Source organism: Abrus precatorius, unplaced genomic scaffold, assembly GCF_003935025.1.
Source record: "Abrus precatorius isolate BTA unplaced genomic scaffold, Abrus_2018 Scaffold3, whole genome shotgun sequence".
NCBI lineage: Eukaryota > Viridiplantae > Streptophyta > Magnoliopsida > Fabales > Fabaceae > Abrus > Abrus precatorius.
The window spans coordinates 33,567,558-33,588,017 of NW_020874373.1; the positions used below are offsets into that span (position 1 = coordinate 33,567,558).

The 20,460-nt window shown below is 29.0% G+C and overlaps 3 protein-coding genes across 4 annotated transcripts; all 3 read left to right on the forward strand.

Moving 5' to 3' along the window:
- Positions 1-2,897: 2,897 nt before the first annotated feature.
- Positions 2,898-6,037, forward strand: LOC113862693 (cyclic dof factor 2). The gene is made up of 2 exons (XM_027495820.1): positions 2,898-3,207; positions 4,478-6,037. Exons 1-2 carry the CDS (start codon positions 2,992-2,994, stop codon positions 5,798-5,800), a joined length of 1,539 nt encoding a protein of 512 aa, XP_027351621.1. The 5' UTR covers positions 2,898-2,991; the 3' UTR covers positions 5,801-6,037.
- Positions 6,038-10,103: 4,066 nt separating this feature from the next.
- Positions 10,104-10,883, forward strand: LOC113863894. 2 transcript variants are annotated; one of them, XM_027497662.1, is made up of 3 exons: positions 10,104-10,227; positions 10,352-10,404; positions 10,691-10,883. In XM_027497662.1, the coding sequence occupies exons 1-3, from the start codon at positions 10,161-10,163 to the stop codon at positions 10,826-10,828; spliced, it is 258 nt and encodes an 85-aa protein (XP_027353463.1). In that variant the 5' UTR covers positions 10,104-10,160; the 3' UTR covers positions 10,829-10,883. The 2 variants fall into 2 exon arrangements, with proteins under 2 accessions (XP_027353463.1, XP_027353464.1); XM_027497663.1 differs by having other exon boundaries at positions 10,352-10,386.
- A 2,062-nt stretch (positions 10,884-12,945) lies between these two features.
- On the forward strand, positions 12,946-14,070 carry LOC113863514 (60S ribosomal protein L2, mitochondrial-like). The gene has a single exon (XM_027497117.1). It carries the CDS (start codon positions 13,005-13,007, stop codon positions 13,626-13,628), a length of 624 nt encoding a protein of 207 aa, XP_027352918.1. The 5' UTR covers positions 12,946-13,004; the 3' UTR covers positions 13,629-14,070.
- Positions 14,071-20,460: the final 6,390 nt, after the last annotated feature.

The window sequence follows — 20,460 nt, forward strand, 5'->3', positions numbered from 1 at the left end:
TCCTTTCTATTATTGGAGTTTATTCCTTCCATTATTAGGTTTTTTTTTCCTTCCATTGAGCAAACACACCAACTAGAACAAAAGCACAAACATGCATCAGTCACTCACCTCACAACTGCTCTCATTTGGTTTAGTCCTTTATTGTCTCAATATTCTTATAAATTCCTAATAAAAAAACAAAGTAACACAAACATTGAAAAAGTAAAATAACTAAAAATTGATAATTAATAAAACCGTTTGGAAACAAAAATACAAAAAAATAAAGTACTAACTCTTAGGAGGTAAAAGAAGTTGATGTAGAGAAGGTAACTCAACGTCTATTACTATAATAGCAGATTCATGAAAAAAATAAGAAAGCCAACATTTTAAAACTTTAAACCCTCATATGTCACCAAAAGTTGTTAATTGAATTATGCAAGTTCATCCACAACTTCATTTTAGACCTTGACAATCCAAACCTTGAATCTGACATGTATCCTAACCTACCTTATTATCCTTATTCTCCCACGTATTTGAACCCATATACTCAAAATCTTTTAACTTTGGCTTGCACATTTATCCTCACTCCAATGCCTTCTTCATACCACTAAACCCTAAAGGTGAATTCTGCCAAAGAAACCCCCTTTCTCTAAAGGATATTTCCAAGATCCAAGCTTACCTAAAAAGATGCTAGATCGACTCAGGAAATCACCATTTGTCAATACCAACAACATAAAACACCCAATACCAACTCAGAAATGAAATTAGAGAATTAAATTGGAAAGGGTCTACTGATAAGTGACGCGAAATGATATATTGAATAATTAGGACACTTTTAAATTTCTTAGAACGACGACATTTTTGCTAACTGTGCTTTTAATATAGCACTTAACCTGATATATCAACTTTCTGTTATCGTTTGTTAACGTAATCTATGTTTAGGGACTAAGAAAATGACAAAGCTGAAAGTTAAAGATTAACATGATATTTTTTATTTTTTAGAGATTAAAATGTCAAATGCAAACTTTTTCAGGTGTTAAAATGAAGGTTTAGTCTATTAAAATTAGTTATTACTTATGTTATTTATTTATAATAAATTAATTAAATAATTATATAAAAATAAAATTTATTTTCATATATATTTGAACTTAAAATATTTTAAGTTATATATTTTTTAATATAAAATATATACAAATAGAATATATACAAAAATAAATAAAAAATAATAGAGAAAAAATGAAACTATTATAAACATAAATAAAATAAAAGACAATAATATATATATATATATATATATATATATATATATATATAAAGTTTTAATGGTGTAACAAATAAGTTATTTTAAATAATAATAAAAATATTAATAATTAACTTTTCAAAGTTAAACGTTGTTTTAAATAATTAAAATTTACAAATTTTTTTAATTTTATGTTTACCAAGCAACTTTACAAGTTTGTTGATTAAGTCAATGAATTACAAACTCTTATATAAATTACAAACTATTTTACTAAACACAACTTTAATAATTTAAAAAGCTTAACCAATTTAATTGTTAATTTGAAACTTCTTATTTTCTACAAAATTAAAATTAATAACTGCTTTATCTTATTACTTTATTAATAGGTATTTTTAAAATATAAAACAATTAAATTTTAAATAATATATTTATAAATATTGAATTTATTTGAAATTTTAGATATATAACTATGAAAATTATATAAAATGTTTTAACAATTTAATTAATTAATTTTATATTTTATATAAAATTATTAAGTAACATAAATATTTAAGTTTGGTATATAATGTCAACAAATATTACTTTTATTGTATTATTTTTACAAAACTAACCCTTAATAATTTTTTAACATATATGTGATATTAATTAATTTTTCAACAAAATATATTAATTTATTATTTAAATAAAAAATTAAAATTATAAGCACTATTTTAATACACATTATACATCAATATTTTTAATCAATTATTAGTTAGTGTATTAAATTAATGTCATTTTTTATGATTAAATAAAGTGTTTATGGTATATAAATTTTTTTCATATCAAATGTTAAACTTAAATTTTTTTGACAAAATGAATATTTTTATCTTCTAATTTAAAAATTAATTTTAATTCTATCTTTCAATTTTATTTTATTTAAAATATCTAAATATTTTATTTATGTGTATAAATTTATTATTTATATTTATTTTATAATTACAAACATTTTCATTTTAGTTTATACTTACCTAGATAATTGTGTTTTCATTACGGTTAGACAAATAGCCTATATGCAGGGTACCAAACGGAGTTATCAATTGAGTCAAGCGATAAAGGATAAAAAGTAGTGCTTGGGTTTCTATTTATTTGTTTACTGTTGTATGAACAAATCAAACCATTTTAACTAAAATTGCTAAAATTATTACAATTATCAATTGTAAAAAACTAATCTTAAAATAAGTCAATAAATTATATAACATAATTGCAAAATAACTAATAAATTTTAATTATGAAAATAATAAATAACTTAAAACAAATAAAAAACAGTAAATATGAATGAAGATTACATTAAACAATTATGATTGGACGATATGGTTGAAATGACGATATGGTTGAAATGATGATATGGCGCACGCAGACACAGCTAAACATGAAAGTGTGTGTACGTTTTGGTTAAAGCAAATAGCAAAAGCAAACAGCTCCAAAGCAAATAGCAAATTGCAAATTGCAAATTGCAAAGGGAAAGGCAGACAGAAAAAGAGAATGAAAAAGGAAGAAAGAGAAAGATCCTTTTAAGGCCACAAAGAGAGTTTGTGGCTCAAATTGTAGGTAGCTTCTGATGTGGCACTTCTACCTGCTTCACCGGATCAACAACAAAACGCACAACGTGTCACCACCCTTTCTCTCTCTTACACTTTTTCTCTCTCTAACAACTTTTACATTTTTTATTTTTCCCTTTGGAGACAAAAACATAAAAAAAACTTCTTTTTTAGTAACAAAATAAGAGAACGGAAATGTCGGAAGCAAAAGACCCGGCGATCAAGCTCTTCGGGAAGACGATCCCTGTGCCGGAGATCCCGGCCGGATCCGGAGACTCCGCCGGAGCTCCGGCTTCTTCTTCAGGGGATGTTGTTGATGACACTGTTGATCACAACCATGCTTCTTCCACCAACTCTTCCAGGGAGTCATACACCAATAGAGATGCACAAGAGCATGATGCTATTCACAAGGTATGCGAATTTTGGGGTTCTGAAATTATTAATTTTGAGCATGACCCGTTGTTTGGAATGCGAAAAAATTAAATGGGTCGGTGTTGGTTTGGCTTAAGCATTGAAGATTGCGTTGACTTGCCTTTTGGGTTCTATTGTATTGTATTCTGTGTTCTTTAGTTTATATTTGTTCTTTTTAAGGAGTTCAATGTTTAATTGGGGATTTGGGATTAGTTGCAATCTGGAGAAGCATTCAAATTTCTAATTCCCATTTAGTAGTTCGAGTTTTTCCATGTTATCTTTGACTAACTGAAGCTTGATTTTTTATGTGTATATTTGGATCAGTTTGTTTTGTGTTTAGAATGAAAAAGTGAAAGAAGTTTTGTGCATATTTGGATTAGTTCTTCAGTTGTGTGGTTAGTCTGCCACTGCCAGGTTGTGAGATTGCAATATAGATTTAGAATTATTAGAGAAATTAATCTGTTGTTTGCTTTCAGTTCAGCTTTCAAAACCTTGCTTATTTATGTTTTACAACATACATAGGAAAAGGTATAGAAATTAATCTCTCTTTCTTTTTCTATCCTTGTGACGATAAATCATTCATTTGGACAAGATTCTTCTGGTTCATTTCCCTTGTTTTAAGTCGGCATGGTTGTGAAAAACAATGTTTTTCCTTTGACTTGGGAGTTCTGTTCGGGTTTTCCCAAACCCAGAAAGAGAAAATTTAAAACTGTCATAATTGATAACACTATGTTTTTTTTTTTTTTTTTTCAATTTCCTTGTTTGCTCCAACTTCGTGTATATCCATGCTTAGCTTTGCCTTATTTGTAATTGATGTTTTATTTTGTAAAAGGAGAAAATGGGGTTTTGACAGTTGATGTTGCCCTGTGGATTCTAAACAATTGATGTAAAACTGAAGCTTCAGTCATATGAAGTGATATAAAATTTATTGCCAGTACTATGACTATAACTTCCCTGGCGTGTTCATTGTGTAGATCTAATTTGTTTTCTTCTAATGAAGTAGCTTTCCATATAGTGCACTCATTTTTTTTTTGTCATACATTTGTTTTTGAATTTTTTTTCCACTATTAAATAATCTCTGGAATAAGTATGTTTTAAATTTTAATGTTTATTTTGTTTGACTTGGGAAGATATCTTTACATGCAGAAGGCACAACAGATGTAAAACAGTCAATTTATGTTTGAGATATTCTTTTCATAATATAAATATAGAGCTTATAGTAAAATTTAGTGTACAGCATCATACTTAGCAAGGGTTTTCATGAATCCAGGACTCATCGGAAGAAAAACCAACTGATGATAAGAAGGAAGATGGAGCCCCCGCCCAATCATCAGAAGAGTTCACCAATCCAGATACTGCCTCTAGAACCGGCGAAGAATCCATTACCCTATCCACTGAGAGGGAGGCTACAACGTTGAAAACTTCAAAAAGCGAAGAAGAACAGGGTGAGCAGGGTGAGACAAGTAATTCACAGGATAAGAACCTTAAAAAACCAGACAAAATATTGCCTTGTCCTCGCTGTAATAGCATGGACACTAAGTTCTGCTACTACAATAATTACAATGTGAACCAACCGCGCCACTTCTGCAAGAATTGCCAGAGATACTGGACTGCTGGTGGGACAATGAGGAATGTTCCTGTAGGAGCTGGTCGCAGGAAAAACAAGAATTCAACTTCTCACTATCGCCAGATAACTGTTCCTGAAGCAGCACTCCAGAATTCTCGGACCGAGTTGCCAAATGGATCGCATCATCCCTCCTTGAAGTGCAATGGTACAGTCCTCACATTTGGATCCGATGCACCCTTGTGTGAATCAATGGCATCTGTTTTGAACCTTGCTGATAAAAAAGTGCACAATTACACAAGAAATGGATTTCATAAACCTGAAGGACTGAAAATTCCTGTTCCATGTGCAAGTAAAGAAAAAGGGGATGGTCAATCTAATAAATCTTCTGTTACCTCCGCAAAATCAATGGAAGGTGCAAGCACCAATGGATCCCCAGAACAAGCTATGCAGGATTGTCAAAGCTTCCTACCCCAGGTTCCCTACTTTCCCGGGACCCCTTGGCCTTTTCCGTGGAATCCAGTGCAGTGGAGCTCTCCAGTGCCACCGCCTGCATTTTGCCCACCGGGATTTGCCGTGCCACTCTATCCTGCAACAGCTTATTGGGGTTGTGCTGTGTCAGGTGCATGGAACATCCCATGGCTAGCCCAATCATCATCACCAAATGGTGCAACCCCTAACTCTGGCCCTAACTCTCCAACCTTGGGTAAACATTCCAGGGAAGACAACATGCTCAAACCAAACGGCTCAGGTGGTGAGGATGAGCATAGCAAAGAAAATAACAAAGAAAAGTGCCTTTGGGTTCCAAAAACTCTGAGGATTGATGACTCAGGAGAAGCAGCAAAAAGCTCTATATGGACAACACTTGGGATTAAAAATGATAAGGCTGAATCAGTTCCTGGGGGAGGGATCTTTAAAGCGTTCCCTTCTAAACATGAAGAAAAGAACCACTCAATACAAGCCTCACATGTCTTGCAGGCCAATCCAGCCGCGTTGTCGAGGTCACTTAACTTTCATGAGACCTCATAACCATGTAGCTTACAAATTTGTAATTGTCTTTAGGTGCAGCAGACAGATTTGGCAATGTTCAACCATTCCTCAGGAAATCACAAATTGTAAAGCCACATCAGTTCACCAGCCTTGTTTGTAACAATTAGTTCTGTTGTCAGCCAACTGAAGGATGGTTCTTCATGCATTTCCTTCCAAGCTGAAGGAGTATTCTTGTGTTTGCAAAGTATCTTTCTTCCCTTTCTTAGGTGTTTTCTAGGCAGTGTTTTTCACCCTCTTCCCTTTCATTCAGATGGTTTTCTTAGTTGATGTACATATGGCATAGTGAGACACAGTTTGTTTTGCTAGACCTCATGTATATAAATAAGAATGGGAGTTCAAATTGAGCTTTTTGTTCCGGTTTCTTTCTTTCAAAATGTAACCTTAATGTTGTATTTCATGGTTCAGCCGTTTTTTATATAATTTTTTAAAACAATTTTTGGAAAAATATGTTTAAAATATAATAACTTTTTAAATAAGTTGAACCAAACATGTACTTGCACCATTGTGTTCGTTTGACTTTAGAGAACATCCCAGCCATCAAGGGTGAAGGTCCTAATTGTAGCCATCCTTTAAAGCAAAGGCTCAGTGTAATGCTGCAGTATATTTAAGAATTATAAAGAATTTTGATCATTGAATGAGAGATTCATCAATATTTAGAAAATATAAGTGTTATATATAAGTTCACTTAACATAACTAAAAGAAAAAGGAAAAAGATAATATTTGCTTGATTCGTTGGTGTTCATTTAGCATTTAGAGAAAATCCCAAATTACAGTTTGAAAGAGTATTCAAACTCAAGTTTTAGGGGTGGTAACTGAAAGTGACCTCATTTGAGTTAAAAAAATATCTGCAAAGGCATCCTCCATGAAGGGGCATGAATCCTAACCACACAACAAGCTAGAGAGCATTTATTTTTGAGGCCCTATGGAATTGAAGAATCTGTACACAAGAGGGTGGGTCACTCATCTTTCTTCTTTTTCTCTCTAAAGTTTTCCTTATTGTAACTTCTTCAAAATAACATAAAACTTGTTTCACATTTGCTAGGGACCGTTGATTTAGGGTCAACTCTTCCAGTTCTTCCATCTCTTGTTGAGGCAGCTTTTGCCATACAAACAGAATAATTGAATGGAATAAAATATAACATCATGGTTACTTTAGATTTGAGCACCACCATCTTCAATTAGATAAATATCTTACCCTATTTAATATTTGATTGAATCTTTTTAGAAAATGAATAGAACAATACATTTTTCTTTTCATACGTCATTTTATGATAATTATCATTCAACAATTTAAAAAATTGAGTAAATTATATACTCTTCTCCCCATTTATTCTAGAATATACACTTAAGTCTATTTATCTCTTAATATTATTAAAAAAATGTATTATATATATAATTTTAAAAATTTACTAAATTATTCTTCACTGGACATCTTATTTTCATTTGTAGATGTTCTAACCATTTTTAAGCTCACATTTGCTTAAAGACGTAAAACTCGTTTTTCTCACAATTAATGGAACATCTAGTAATTAATATGACAAAATGATCATGTTTAATATTTTGTCTATAAGATGTTGAGTCAAATTTGAATAAATTTTTCAATCAGTAATTATGAAAAAAAAACCAATGATATAAATTTAATAAAACTTTTTATTAACTTATACATCTCAATTAGTTAAAAAAAAAATAAAATTCTTCTTCCAGCTTCTTTAGTAAATACTTCCAAACTTATCACCGAATATATTAAGTGGCTGGAATTGTTCAAACTTCATTTATAATTTTGAGTTTGAATATCAATAAAGTAACTATATTAATTATTTTTAAAAAAAGTTTTTGGTTGTACATAATCTTACAAACTTATCATTCTCTTTGTTAAGTTAGAAACCAATTACTTGTCTCAATTGAAAAACATTCACCGATGGGTTATGCCTTTACTTCTTGAAATTGAGTAACATATGAATATGATACTTCTTGAAGTTGAGTTGCATTTGATACAAATACACTAAGATCCTCTAAGGCTTATGGGGAAACTTCTGTACCTAATGGTTTTGACAGTATTGGTGGCTTTCCTTCTATGTTTTAAGTTATTGTCAACAAAAGTGCATGATTGGTAGTGATATCATGGCTTGAAATTCGTAGTAGTTTGGCTATATTGTTAACTTATGGTGTGCTGAAATGGGAAATTCAAGCTAAGGTTCCATCTATATGTCAACAATACCAGGGTCTTGGCAGTTTGGCGATTGGCACGTTATACATGTAGGTTTTATCTTAATCCATAAATTGTTTTAAAATCTTAAGTCAATTTGACTATATATGTCAATGATGAGCATAAAAAAACACATTAGGTACATCTATAAATAAATTATATTTTACATGAATATCTATATTCTATTAATTGGATGAAGAATCATAGTCATTTTTTTTTCTTTTCTATTGTACAAGTAAATAAAACAATGACGAAATCAACAAAATTTGATATAATTGATAATCAGGATTTAATTCCTATCTCTCTATAGCATAAAGTGAGTGAAAATAATAATATTTATATAGAAAGATAAATTATCATATTCTGAGAAAAAGGCTGTGAATAAAAAAAGAAAGTTTATAGAAAGCGAATCCCACTTCTTTCAAAATGTGAAGGGCATATCCAAAAGCAACCCATTCGTATTTATTAATTATAAATGCTGAAATCTCAGTTGATTTTAATTATTTTAAGAATTCAAGTGACAAATAAAATAACACCAAATCCAAAAGTATTTTGTTTTTCATTTATTTAACGACTGACAAAAGGAACTCAGGCGTAGTACCTTTATATATATATAGTTGGTGGTGCATGTTTCCTTTAGTTAAGTAGTTAATATCATAATTAAGTTGTTGATTAATTAGATTTAATAGCCAGATAATAAAAAAATATTATATAAAATAGTAATTTTTTAATTTACATCATTATAATGCTCGCTAAAAATTAGGTAACAAGCCAAGTGAATGATTTGATAAAAGCACTGAATGAGAAATTAATCGCAATGATTATGAATAATGTTATCACTATATTTAAAATGTTTTTATAATTATTTAATTTTATAAAAACTAAAATAAATTTTATAGGCAATCAAATTAATAAATAAGTATTTTAATTTTTCAAAAAATAATTATAAAAATATATTTTTGGTGTTTCTATATTAAAAACATGTTAAAAAGTGTTTTTTAATATATGTGTAAAGAAATTATTTTTTAAAATTTTTGTTTGTGATAAAATATAATTTAATTCAAATGTTCTTTTTAATTATAATAAATAACTATAAATGAGTATTTTAAAGCAATATCTTATTTGTAATTTTCATGTACTAAAGAAAATCCATTACAATTTTCCTTATCACATGCAATTAATTTTAACATCCCATTAATAAGGAAAAAACATTATGGTGTTATCGGTTATAAATTTTAAGAAAATAAAATAAAACTACAAACATCTTTGTAGAGATAAAAAAAACTATTCTTTGAATATAATTTTTCAATCTTTAGATAATTTTTTTTCTAAATCAAAAATATATTTTATAAAAAAAATTAAACTCGAGAAAATAAAATTATTATAACCAACAATTTGTTTTCTTAAATCATGTAACGAAGCTCGTACGAAGCACTCAAAGTTGAAGTTATTAATTAATTTAAAATAACTTTACACCACTTAATTTATGTATTTAATGAAAAATTTTAGACAACTTAATGATTGAAATAATTTTTATATGCATTAAAATTTGTTAAAATATAAAAGGTTGAATTTTAAAAATAAAAATAAGTATTTTTCTACAAGGAAACCATGTAAATTACAGAAGAGCGTAATTTCGTCCATCTAATTATAATCTCCTTATTTTTTTCAAATATTATGAAAAATAATTATAAATATTTTTATAATAATAAATAATTATAAAAATTTAAAAATATTTTTTATATATTTATTAATACTTATTTGAAAAAAATTATTAAAAAGCACGTGTAAGAGAATACGACAAAATTCGTCTTAATGTATTTTAAATAAGATTTTGATGTTAAAAACTGAAAAGATGCTAATGCGAAGAACACAAGAAAAGGCTGTGATAAGTGGGCACCGAACCGAAAACTGAGGAAAGCACTTTCGTAAATTTCGTTGGATCTGAGCCAAAGCCAAAGTCGGTTCCGAATAATATTAATGCCTTCAGAATCTAACGCTTATTATATATAAACTCTACTGTTCCACAAACTCATTTTTTCACTCTCTCTTTCTTCCTTCTCATACCATAATCAACACATTCCGATTCACCAATTCCTTCCATACCCATCTCCCAAAGGTTCCAAAAAATAATGGGTCACTCACGTTTTCTTGCTCTGCTTCTTGTTTCATCCCTACTCTTTCTCTCTTTTGGTTATGGTATGATACCTCTCACTCTTTAATCACCATTGTCCATTGTCATAAGGATTGATGCTGTTTATTTTATGTGTTCAGTTTTTTCATTCCTCGTTGTGATGATGTTTTTATTTTTGTTAATTTTAAGGATTCGCCAGGGTGGCACTGACCGATGAAGAGGATGTAGAGACTACTTCTCTGGTTAGTTTGTTGCTTTGTTGTGTTTTTTTAATTGACTCAATTTAGTTCTTAAAAAAGTCACTAAATAGTTCTTTAAGAGTATAAATATGAGATATTTTAATCTTTTCCTCCGTTTGAATAAAAAACAAAGTGTCCCATTTTTATAATTTTTAGGGGGTATAATGTATTTTTCAGGGACTAATTTGAGTATTCATTCAAAAACTAAAACAAATTGCATTTTTTTTCCTTTCCTAAGTTTTGGGCTCATGGAGAAAATTAACTAGGAACCTTTTTTCTTCTTCTTCAGGATTTTCCCATAAAAACAATGTTTCCGGTAAAGTTTGAGACTATGGATTATGCTGATCCAGAGCCAAATATCAATCCCAAAAACGGGTATATTTTTAGCCCTCCTTCACCCACACCTACTCCTCCTCCAAGTGCTTAAATGGAAGAACAAGATTAGATTTTTACAGTGGTTTGTGTCTTTCTGGTTGGTTTTATATGTGGGATGTATAATCACATTCAACTTGACTCAGGATTCATAGGATTAGGATTATGATAATTGTATTGCTGTTAGTTTATTTCGTTTAATTTTTTTGTACTTTCAGAATGCAAATTACGAGTTACGTACGCCAATAAATGTTTTTATTTTACACATTTTCTCACTTTGCATGAGTTTTAACATTTTTTTCTCACACTTCATATAGTATCCACATAATATTATAGGAGAACGGAATAGTAGTGATTCATATTATTAAGCTAGTTGGTTTAGCTTCAATTCTCAAAATTGAAATTAATTTTGTGTTTTCAGTGCATGGTAATTAGAACCAACATATAAATATTGAGTCATCGGTAAATGAATGGAAAGTGTTGTTTGCAGATTGCTGCATGGATCAACTATGAGTTCTTGACTACTTTTTATGTATAATAAAATGAGACACATGGACCCTTTCTTCCATGAACTATCTGACTGACCACATATGTAAAAATTAATATTTGACTTACAAGATTGCCTCCATCGATGCATCATTCACCTAGTTTTAAGTTAAGCAAAGTGTTTTTAATTATCTTCACGTGCAATCTGATAAAAATTTATACTATATATTTTAATAGTTTTACATAAAAATTATAGTTTTAAGTTAAGCTAAGCAAAGTGTTCAACTAAGTTTTTTTTTTCAATTGCATCTTAAATCCACAATAAGTTTTAAAATAATTTAGTAAAATTTAAAACGAATGAACATTGGTTGAAGTGGATGGAAAAACAATTTGTAGGACTCATGGGATTGAAGTGGATTGAATAACTTTCTGTTGTTCCCACTGCCCAATTTTCAATTAATGTTCATTGAATTGAATGCTTAATTAATAGGAAAACGGTTGATGAGTTATTCACTTATTAATTAACCATTTAAGTTTTCATTACTCATTAGTGGATTGGACCAGTTGATGACCAACTCTGTGTGTATATTCAATTCCTATTTTCTCTCGAAGATTTTTATTTTCCTATTTCTCTTTCGATTTTAGATAACTTGAGTTAAATTTTATTATTATTAATTACTTAAATTAATCTTCCAAAACCGATCTTTTTTTTATATTGTTCAGTTGAATAATTATTACCAACGAGGCTTTTAATTACCATCTCTTTTATTTGTAAGTTTTTTTAAATTAATATCCTTTATATATTAATTTAATGTGTCTTTTATGTCATTTTTATTTATGATAAATGTATAAAATGTAACCTTATTTTTAAAAATATGTACAAATTTATGATCTTGAGTACAAATATCCTCCACTAAAAATAATATTGAATTGAAATAATATATAAATTTATAAGTATAATTGATATTTTTATTTAAATTAAAATTATTTTCAACTTATAATATTTATCATTATTATTCTTTCTCTTTCATTTATAATAAGTGTTTAAAATATTTAAGAATCAAGTTTAAATAAAAAGAATACCAAAAGTAATAATAATTAAGATTGTTTTGATCTCTTAAAGGAACAAACACACATGAATTTATTTTTAGAAACATATATATATATACTTTTAAAAAAATATTAATTCTACGAATTATTACGATAAGCTGATCTTCTTAGACAAAAATACTTTTATTAAAACAAGAAAAATGTTAACATGAATTTTAAAGATGATTTTAAATATTGAAAAGTAATAATATTTTACTGAAGAATAAAATATTTGTGATATATTTATATTTATTAATATTATTTTAAATTAAAAAATGAAAAAATTCAAATAAAATGAAAGAAAAGTAATGAAAATAAGTCTCATTTACTTCTTTTTCAAATAATTGTCAATTACCAATAAAATATTTTTTGTTTTATAGTATCAATAAATATTTATTATTATTTTTCAATCTTATCTTTATCACTTTATACAAATTAATGTCGCATAATGTTTATGTTATATTTAAATTAATTATTGAATAAATTTTTTGATAAATTGTTTAATTTAAATAATTAAAAGACGAAAAGTACAATTAAGACAAACCTTTTATGATAATATTAGAACTAATGTATTCTTAACCTTGAAAGGAAGCAGCATAGGAGGAGTAGCAGTGAGAAAGAACCCTAAGATCGAAGTTGGAAAGGGTGAGAGAAGAATGTCTAGTGTCAAGAGAGCACTGAGACAATTCACGTTCGGCGCCGGCAAGACCGCCGGCCGGAACTCGTCGGGGCGCATAACGTCTTTTCACAGAGGCGGCGGAGCGAAGCGATTGCAACGAACCGTCGATCTCAAACGGAACGCCGCTTCTTCTATCGGTGTCGTCGAAAGGATCGAGTACGACCCTAACCGTTCCTCCAACATCGCTCTCGTTCGCTGGCTCCACGGCGTTCACCATCCCCAACGCCGCACCTCCTCCGCCGCTGCTGCCGCTGCTGCGCCCAGGGTTCTCCAACTCGATCCTGCCGCCGCTGCTAACAGCAACAGCATTCGCGGCGTGTTCGCGTTCAATTCGATGCTTCCGCCCGTTGGAACAACCTCCAGGGACGTTTTCTTCTCTGCGTTTTCATCGGAGGCTAAGCGACCTGAATCTGAAAGGGAATCGGTTTCTTCGTTGGGTTTGCCGAGGATTGCGGTCGCGGCGGCGAGGCCAGCGTTCTTCGCACCGCGGGAGAGAGGGGAAGAAACGTTGCAGGTTCGGAATTGGAGAAGGAATAGCGATGCGTGGGTGCATAGGAACAAACGTAAAGCGGCGATTTCCTGGCACAGCATCGGGCGTTGAGTTTGATGCGGTTGGTTCTTGTAAAACTAAACATATCACTTTTATTTTTAATTTTATTTTTGGCAGCTTAATTGTTGCTTGATTTTGTTTCTCCGAATGTTGAGGCATATGGAATGGACTGGTGATGATGTTTGGGTTATTTGCTCTGACCTTGATTAGAGTTTAGACATGTTTGCTCCAACTTCCGTATGTTGGCAATTCTCTAACCTTAATTATAATGCAGTTGACCTTAATTTGTTCAGCATGTCTAAATTCTGCATATCGAACCATTTTGAACATACGATAATTGTCTCTTTATTTCCTTTTGGTTGAGGATTAATTAGATTATAATTAAAATATATTGCAAGCACTTATCTTAAAAATGCAGTGCACTAAACTGAGTGCCATTACATGACATGAGTTAGTGCCCATTAAAATGGAATTAATCCTGTACATTAAAATGGATATCAGCAACCAGAAGAATGAAAAAAAGAAGAAGAAAAGTAAAAAAGAGCTGTGAGTTAAGAAACCTTAAACTTACCAATCCACAAAGTAGTTGTCAAGAATTTGAACTTTTACAGGTAAAGTTTTAGAAGCAGCTCCACAAATGACATGTCAAACAAATAAAGACATATTTAATTGTTTCAGAGAAAAGATTGATCGAGTGCAAATCTAATTAATAAACAGTACATATTTAAAGATGATGTTTTTAGCATATTGTATGATCAATACATTTTTATCACCGACGCTAGTGTATATGTTTCAAAAGTTTCCCTATTTTTATTCAAAGCCACTTTAATAATTATAGTAATGTAATTCACACTTTCAAGGGTGTTTATCCTAGATGTGTCCATTTCACTCCCAGACCAAAAATACATCTACAAATTTGCCCACTTTGAATTAGCAGCATTGATATTGTGGGATACAAGTCCAACAAAAGGAGCTGGAATATAAAAACTATCAGAACAGTTGTGTTGCATTAGCTATTTTAAAATTATTTTTTAGTTAAAAACATTATGCGTGAAGAGAATGAATAATTGCATCACGTCATATGCAGATAAATATTATCCCAAATAATGACAAACGTAGTTTTAATATAAATATTTTGATATTGAGTCATAATTTCGAAGACAAGTGTTTCAGTGATGTAAAAGAAAATTATCAATTCTAAATTTTAACAATCAAAGTTGCAGCAGCTGTAGGATTATCTAAACTTCAGTAAGGTTCGAATAGTTTTGAGACCAAGGAATTCCAGTAGTTCAAACAAAACCTTAAAAATCATAAATTGCAATATCTTAGGAAGGTAGAAAATCACTATCTTACATTTGACAATTTATCACTTTTTAAGTGAATTTTAAATCATCTCCTATTTATCACTCTTTTAAAGCGCATTTATTCTATTTGGACCTCTATTAAGTTTATCATCTTTATAAGAGATTGATTTATTTTAGCTTCAGTTTTTCCATCAAATTTAATTTCCTTCAAATTCTGTGTCATTTTAACCTTGGTATATATTTTTTGTCATGTTATATATTGGACCGTGTCTACAGAGGTGATTTTTTCAATTTTATGACTATATATCAGCAAATCAATTGAGACTTGCAATTTTGGTAATTTAATTCACACTTTTGAAATTAATTTAAAAATCCGTTTGGATGCTTTATATGCAGAAATTATTAGCTATTTACTCATTCCTTTGAGTTTCAGTTGAGAGCTTGAGGAATGCTTCATTGAAGCTGGCCTTGCTTGGTTTCAAGTTTCAGCTCGGTCAAGAGCAGAGCTTTCTTATCATTAAGATTTCATTCAGAAATGAAAAATTAACTACTTTTATGAATAAACTAACAAAAGTTGATGACATACACACAATTAGATAACCTATCTATCTATATATACAACCTAAGCATCTTTTCATTTCTTCCGCAAGTTGAGCTCGCAAGATCTCCTTACAGTGCCAAACAGAAGTAGTTTAATACAAGATTCAATGTTTTCTCCAAGTTTTTTAAGCGTAGCACCAAGTTCAATTTCACCCAGTATAATTGCGTTGAATTCTGTTGTTATTTTCACTTTGTAGTAATTTGGAACAGCTAATAAGAATGTTACCTACATTACCTTAAAAAATAAGTCATAAGCAACAGCTTTGCCAATGTCACGAACTTCAGTATATCTACTCGTGAGGTCTGTAACAAAATCTTTCGATTGATGAAGATGCAGTTGTAGAACCGCCAAAGGGAGACGACCATAGAGCAGAACATCTTTAACCATAGTCTTCTGGTCCAGATTATCTACCAGCGTGCCATCGTCGCTCTTGGTTTTTCCATAGCCAAAACTTTCTTTTCTAAAACCCCTCTTTAGTCTTAATGAGGTTAAATGAGACCAAGTGAGACTCATAATAAACAGGCACCAGCGCTAGATTTTCATTATTGTTGCTGCCTGATGCTGGAAGAGGAAAAGAAAGCTCACATTGGTTCGAAACATCCCATGACTCCAAATCTAATCGAAGAATTGAAAGTTGGGATTCTTCTTGCAACATTTCTATACTCATTAAAGATTAATACACCAAAACAAAATACCCCTGGAAGTGTTATTAAGGTAACCAACTCATCTGAAATTACTCCATTAGTATGTCATGTATGACTTTCTCTAAGCATTATTTCTTTCAAATATCAAGTTACAACGCTCTTAAACTTCAACAATTTAGTTTTCATTATTATAATATGTTGATGCCACCAAAAATGACAATGGTTAGGAGCTGATAATGTAATCTTGTTAGTTTAAAGATTATATTTAATCGAGTACATTTTTCTTTCAATTTCGAGTTTTTTCTTGTTGATTATCTTATGAGTAAGCTAAATATCTTTTTTTAAGAAAATGCAAGATTTGTAATTTGTTCTATAAAAATCTTATGCTGTCAAATATTCTCAGTTCTAATTGTTTTTGCAGTATGTATTGAGTTGTTTCATCTAATACTACTGAAATAGTAGAAGTATTAAAATTTAATATGTATTGAATAAAACATTACTCGATTTTATTTAAAGAAAAAAGGAACTGAATATCCCTTAATTAAGATAAGTTGAATACCCTCTCGGTCAGGATTAAAGATAATTAACCCAATCAAGAGAGATAATTAAATTATTATCTACTCTAATTAAAAGACTAAGACTAAGGCTGACTTAGCAAGTCTATTAGCTCATAATATTTTCTATAAAAGGAAGGTAAGAGGTGCAAGTAAAGAGTTAACTTTTGAATATTTAATAGTATTTAATGCTCAGAATCGAGACCTGACTTTAGCATCGGAGTACCTTTTGCAAGTACTCTCCCCACATCAATAACATACGAAAGGACGTCATCCTATCCAGGTAAAAATCAGAAAATTAGTGTTTCTCTAATAAGAACACAATATTTTTTTCATCACATCTTACCATATCTCATGCTATCTTCTACAGTTAGTTTCGTATTTCCTCATTATTTCTTAAGATTAAATACCATATTTCCTTATCATGATTCATTTCCTTAATTAGTTAAGATCATAATATTGCTTGTGGTTACAATGTTTTGATCTTGTGACTAGTCTTTGAAAATATCCACACATTATACAAACAACAATACATAAAACAACGATAACTGAAAAGTATTCAGTTTAGCAAGTCCAGTGGACACTGTCAAAATCAACCAGATGGCAAGCAAGAGACGTGAGATTGAGGATATTTAGGAATGAGGAATATGGATTCAATTTCTTCAGCTTGTCATTTAGGATTAGTTGTGCGCTAAGGCTCTTCTGATTTGCTACCTTCACCATTCATATCCTTCTTCTTTTTCTATTTTTATCCTTTTAAATATCAACTGATCGTTAAGACGTAAAAATAAAACTGAATCAAGCTGCTATTTTAAAACTGCCAGCCTGAAGATGTGTAATTATTAAAAGTAAAACTAAGTATTTTAATATAAAAAAACTAATTTATCATTGCACATAATAACTGATATTTTAATGAATAATAATAAGTATAAGTATAAGTAAAAGCCGAATTAACAAATAAATTAATTAAAAATGCATGGATCAGCTTTACTTTCCGTAGGAATTAAAATTTCATGTTTTTGAAATATCGAAATTGATATAAAAGATTAGACTCGTACTTTGCTCAGTCCATATTATAAACTTATCTTAAAAAAACTCAGGAAATTTTTAAAAGTGATTTGACAAAGATAATGAATGACACATAAAGTAACAACGAAATTCTATAACTATAACCCGACATAAAAATCCACACACATATATTTCATGTTTTAGCCCCAATTCTATTTTGTAAACCTCAATAATAAATATGAAAAATTATTTTTATTGATATTTTTCAAATACTTTACTAAACGAATCTGTCATAGCCAAATTAGCCATAAAAAAGCATATACAGTCCATCCAAAACATTAACTTCAACGACAATAATATTTAAATTAAAATATGAAAACAAGTTTTTATTAATAAAAAATATAAAAATAAGTACATCATTTATAAAATAAATTATTTACATATTAGTCAATACAAGCTACAAAATTATTTTAACAAATATAATTTTTTAAAACTTCAAGGATAATAAGAAATATTATCAGGGTGTGGGTATTTTTTATTTTATTTATTAGTTTTATTCTAATATTTTATATTTATGTTCAATTTAATTATTATAAATTTTTAATCATCGTATACTTTACACAAAAAATACTTAATAAATGATAACATACTTTAATAAGAAAAAATAATAATAAGCAAGTAAGAGGATCAGCACTTCTGAATAGAAATATATTAACAATGCATGTAAGTTAAACACTATAATAATAATAATAATAATAATATTACAGATAAAATTACAAATAGTAGTTTTATGATTTTATAAAAAATATTTTTTAATTTTATCTAGTTTCTCTGATATTAAAAAAACAAACATAAAGAATAAAATAAAATACTACCTCATACAATTTTATTTTATTATATTTCACCAATCCCACTTTTGAAGAAATGAAAAATTTGCACTGTATGTCTCCGAACTTGACATTTGAGTTTCCTGGAAATTGGGTTTCCCACAAAAGACGGTTCCAATGCCAACGTAGAAGAAACGATGGAATTTTAGCCACGATTGACAAGACCGATCTTGAGACAACGTTTACCACTCTTTTCCTCTCATATTATATATTATTTACTACTAATATATATTTTTTCAAAAATATTTAATTTTACAAAACACAATTATAAATAAATTGATTAGATCGGTGTTCGAATTAAAAAATAATAATAAATATTGTTTTTATTAAAAATTATATTAAAATGAGAATTAGTGTGTTTTTCATTTTTTAAATAAAATATATTTTTTAATCAGAGTTTTAAAAGCATTTATTAAAGTTTTTTTATATAATAATAATAATCAATTGATAAAATTTAAATATTTAGCATGAAACACGTAAAATAAGAAGGTTTACATGGTCCTGAGGTCTTCGTACTTTCCTTTCGTCTTCTCCCAAAATTCTCTTACCTTTTGAAATATACAAAGTAAAAGCACACATTTCACAGAAGCTGCTTGCCATAAATTAGTTTCCATAGGAAGAATCTTCAACGAAAGGTGTTTAACGTTGAAGCAACTAGCCATAGACCATGCATTGCGTGAGCCTCTGAAACATTCATTAAATAACTTTTTCTTTGTGAAAAATACACAGTGAATGGGAAGGGTATGTGAAATAGTAATTGAAGAGAAGGTCACAACTCACAAGCAGTGGAGGACCTAGAACTTATTAAAATCATTAATAAATTAGTTAAAGATTTTTTTTTTATTTTTCTTAAAAAATAATTTATTGTGTCTGATAAAAAAATAATGTTAATAAAAAGATTCCCATAATTAGTAATTGGATTTTATTTTTGGTCTAGACATTATTAGTTCGATATGTTATATTGAATTTATTTTAAAACTATAACAAATAAATTGTTACACTAAAAAACTTGAGAACTTAATGACATATTTTTAAAAGAATGTGTAGACTAAAATAATATTATTTTCTTGCTTACCAACAACTAATTTAATAAACTACTCTTTATCTATATAATTAAACTTGAAATTTCACTATTTTGTATTTAAGTTCGAGGTTGAATATGCATGTATAAGACAAAGACACTGCTCTCAAATAAACAATAAATGTAATAAAAGGATATTGGCACCCCTCAACATCAACTTAGCTCCACCCCTGCGCGCCCACAAAGGTGTTTGTGGAAACTATTAAAATTGAACATTAACATACGATAAAATGACCTATAATAAATAAAAAAAATACATAAAAACCACTGAGGAGAGTTTATAAAATTCAATATAGTGACGTAATTCAGTTGGCAAATTTGCAGGACCCAGTAGCCGAAATGAAAATTTCACACTATGACACCAAAACAACAACCACAATAAAAATAACAATAATAATAATATAATACTTTTATTAGCAAAATTTATATATGAATCATACTTTAAAGTAAAAAAAAGTAAATATATAATATTCTTTTTTTAATTATTTATTCATAAAACAAACTTTATTTTTATTCATTTATTTATATAAAAATTTAAAAGAATATTAATAATTATTTTTTACTAATATCTCTTTGACAATATCTAAAATTTAACATTTTAAGTATTATAAAAAAAAATTCTGAAGTTAAATAAAAAATTACTAATAAAAGATAAATTAAAAATAGTTATAAAATATTTTGACAAAATAATTGAATTATTTAGTTATATATATATATATATATATATATAATATTAACATCAATTCTGAGTTTAAGTAACTGATCATGATAAAATTTATTAAAAAATATTGATTATATTTTTAT

What these genes read in the sequence shown, in the direction of transcription:
- LOC113862693 (XM_027495820.1), top strand. Translation starts at nt 2,992, where the DNA reads ATGTCGGAAGCAAAAGACCCGGCGATCAAGCTCTTCGGGAAGACGATC. An exon ending in AGCATGATGCTATTCACAAG is followed by an intron (nt 3,208 to 4,477) that starts GTATGCGAATTT and finishes TCATGAATCCAG; the next exon opens with GACTCATCGGAAGAAAAACC.
- LOC113863894 (XM_027497662.1), top strand. Translation starts at nt 10,161, where the DNA reads ATGGGTCACTCACGTTTTCTTGCTCTGCTTCTTGTTTCATCCCTACTC. An exon ending in CTTTCTCTCTTTTGGTTATG is followed by an intron (nt 10,228 to 10,351) that starts GTATGATACCTC and finishes GTTAATTTTAAG; the next exon opens with GATTCGCCAGGGTGGCACTG. An exon ending in ATGTAGAGACTACTTCTCTG is followed by an intron (nt 10,405 to 10,690) that starts GTTAGTTTGTTG and finishes CTTCTTCTTCAG; the next exon opens with GATTTTCCCATAAAAACAAT.
- LOC113863514 (XM_027497117.1), top strand. Translation starts at nt 13,005, where the DNA reads ATGTCTAGTGTCAAGAGAGCACTGAGACAATTCACGTTCGGCGCCGGC.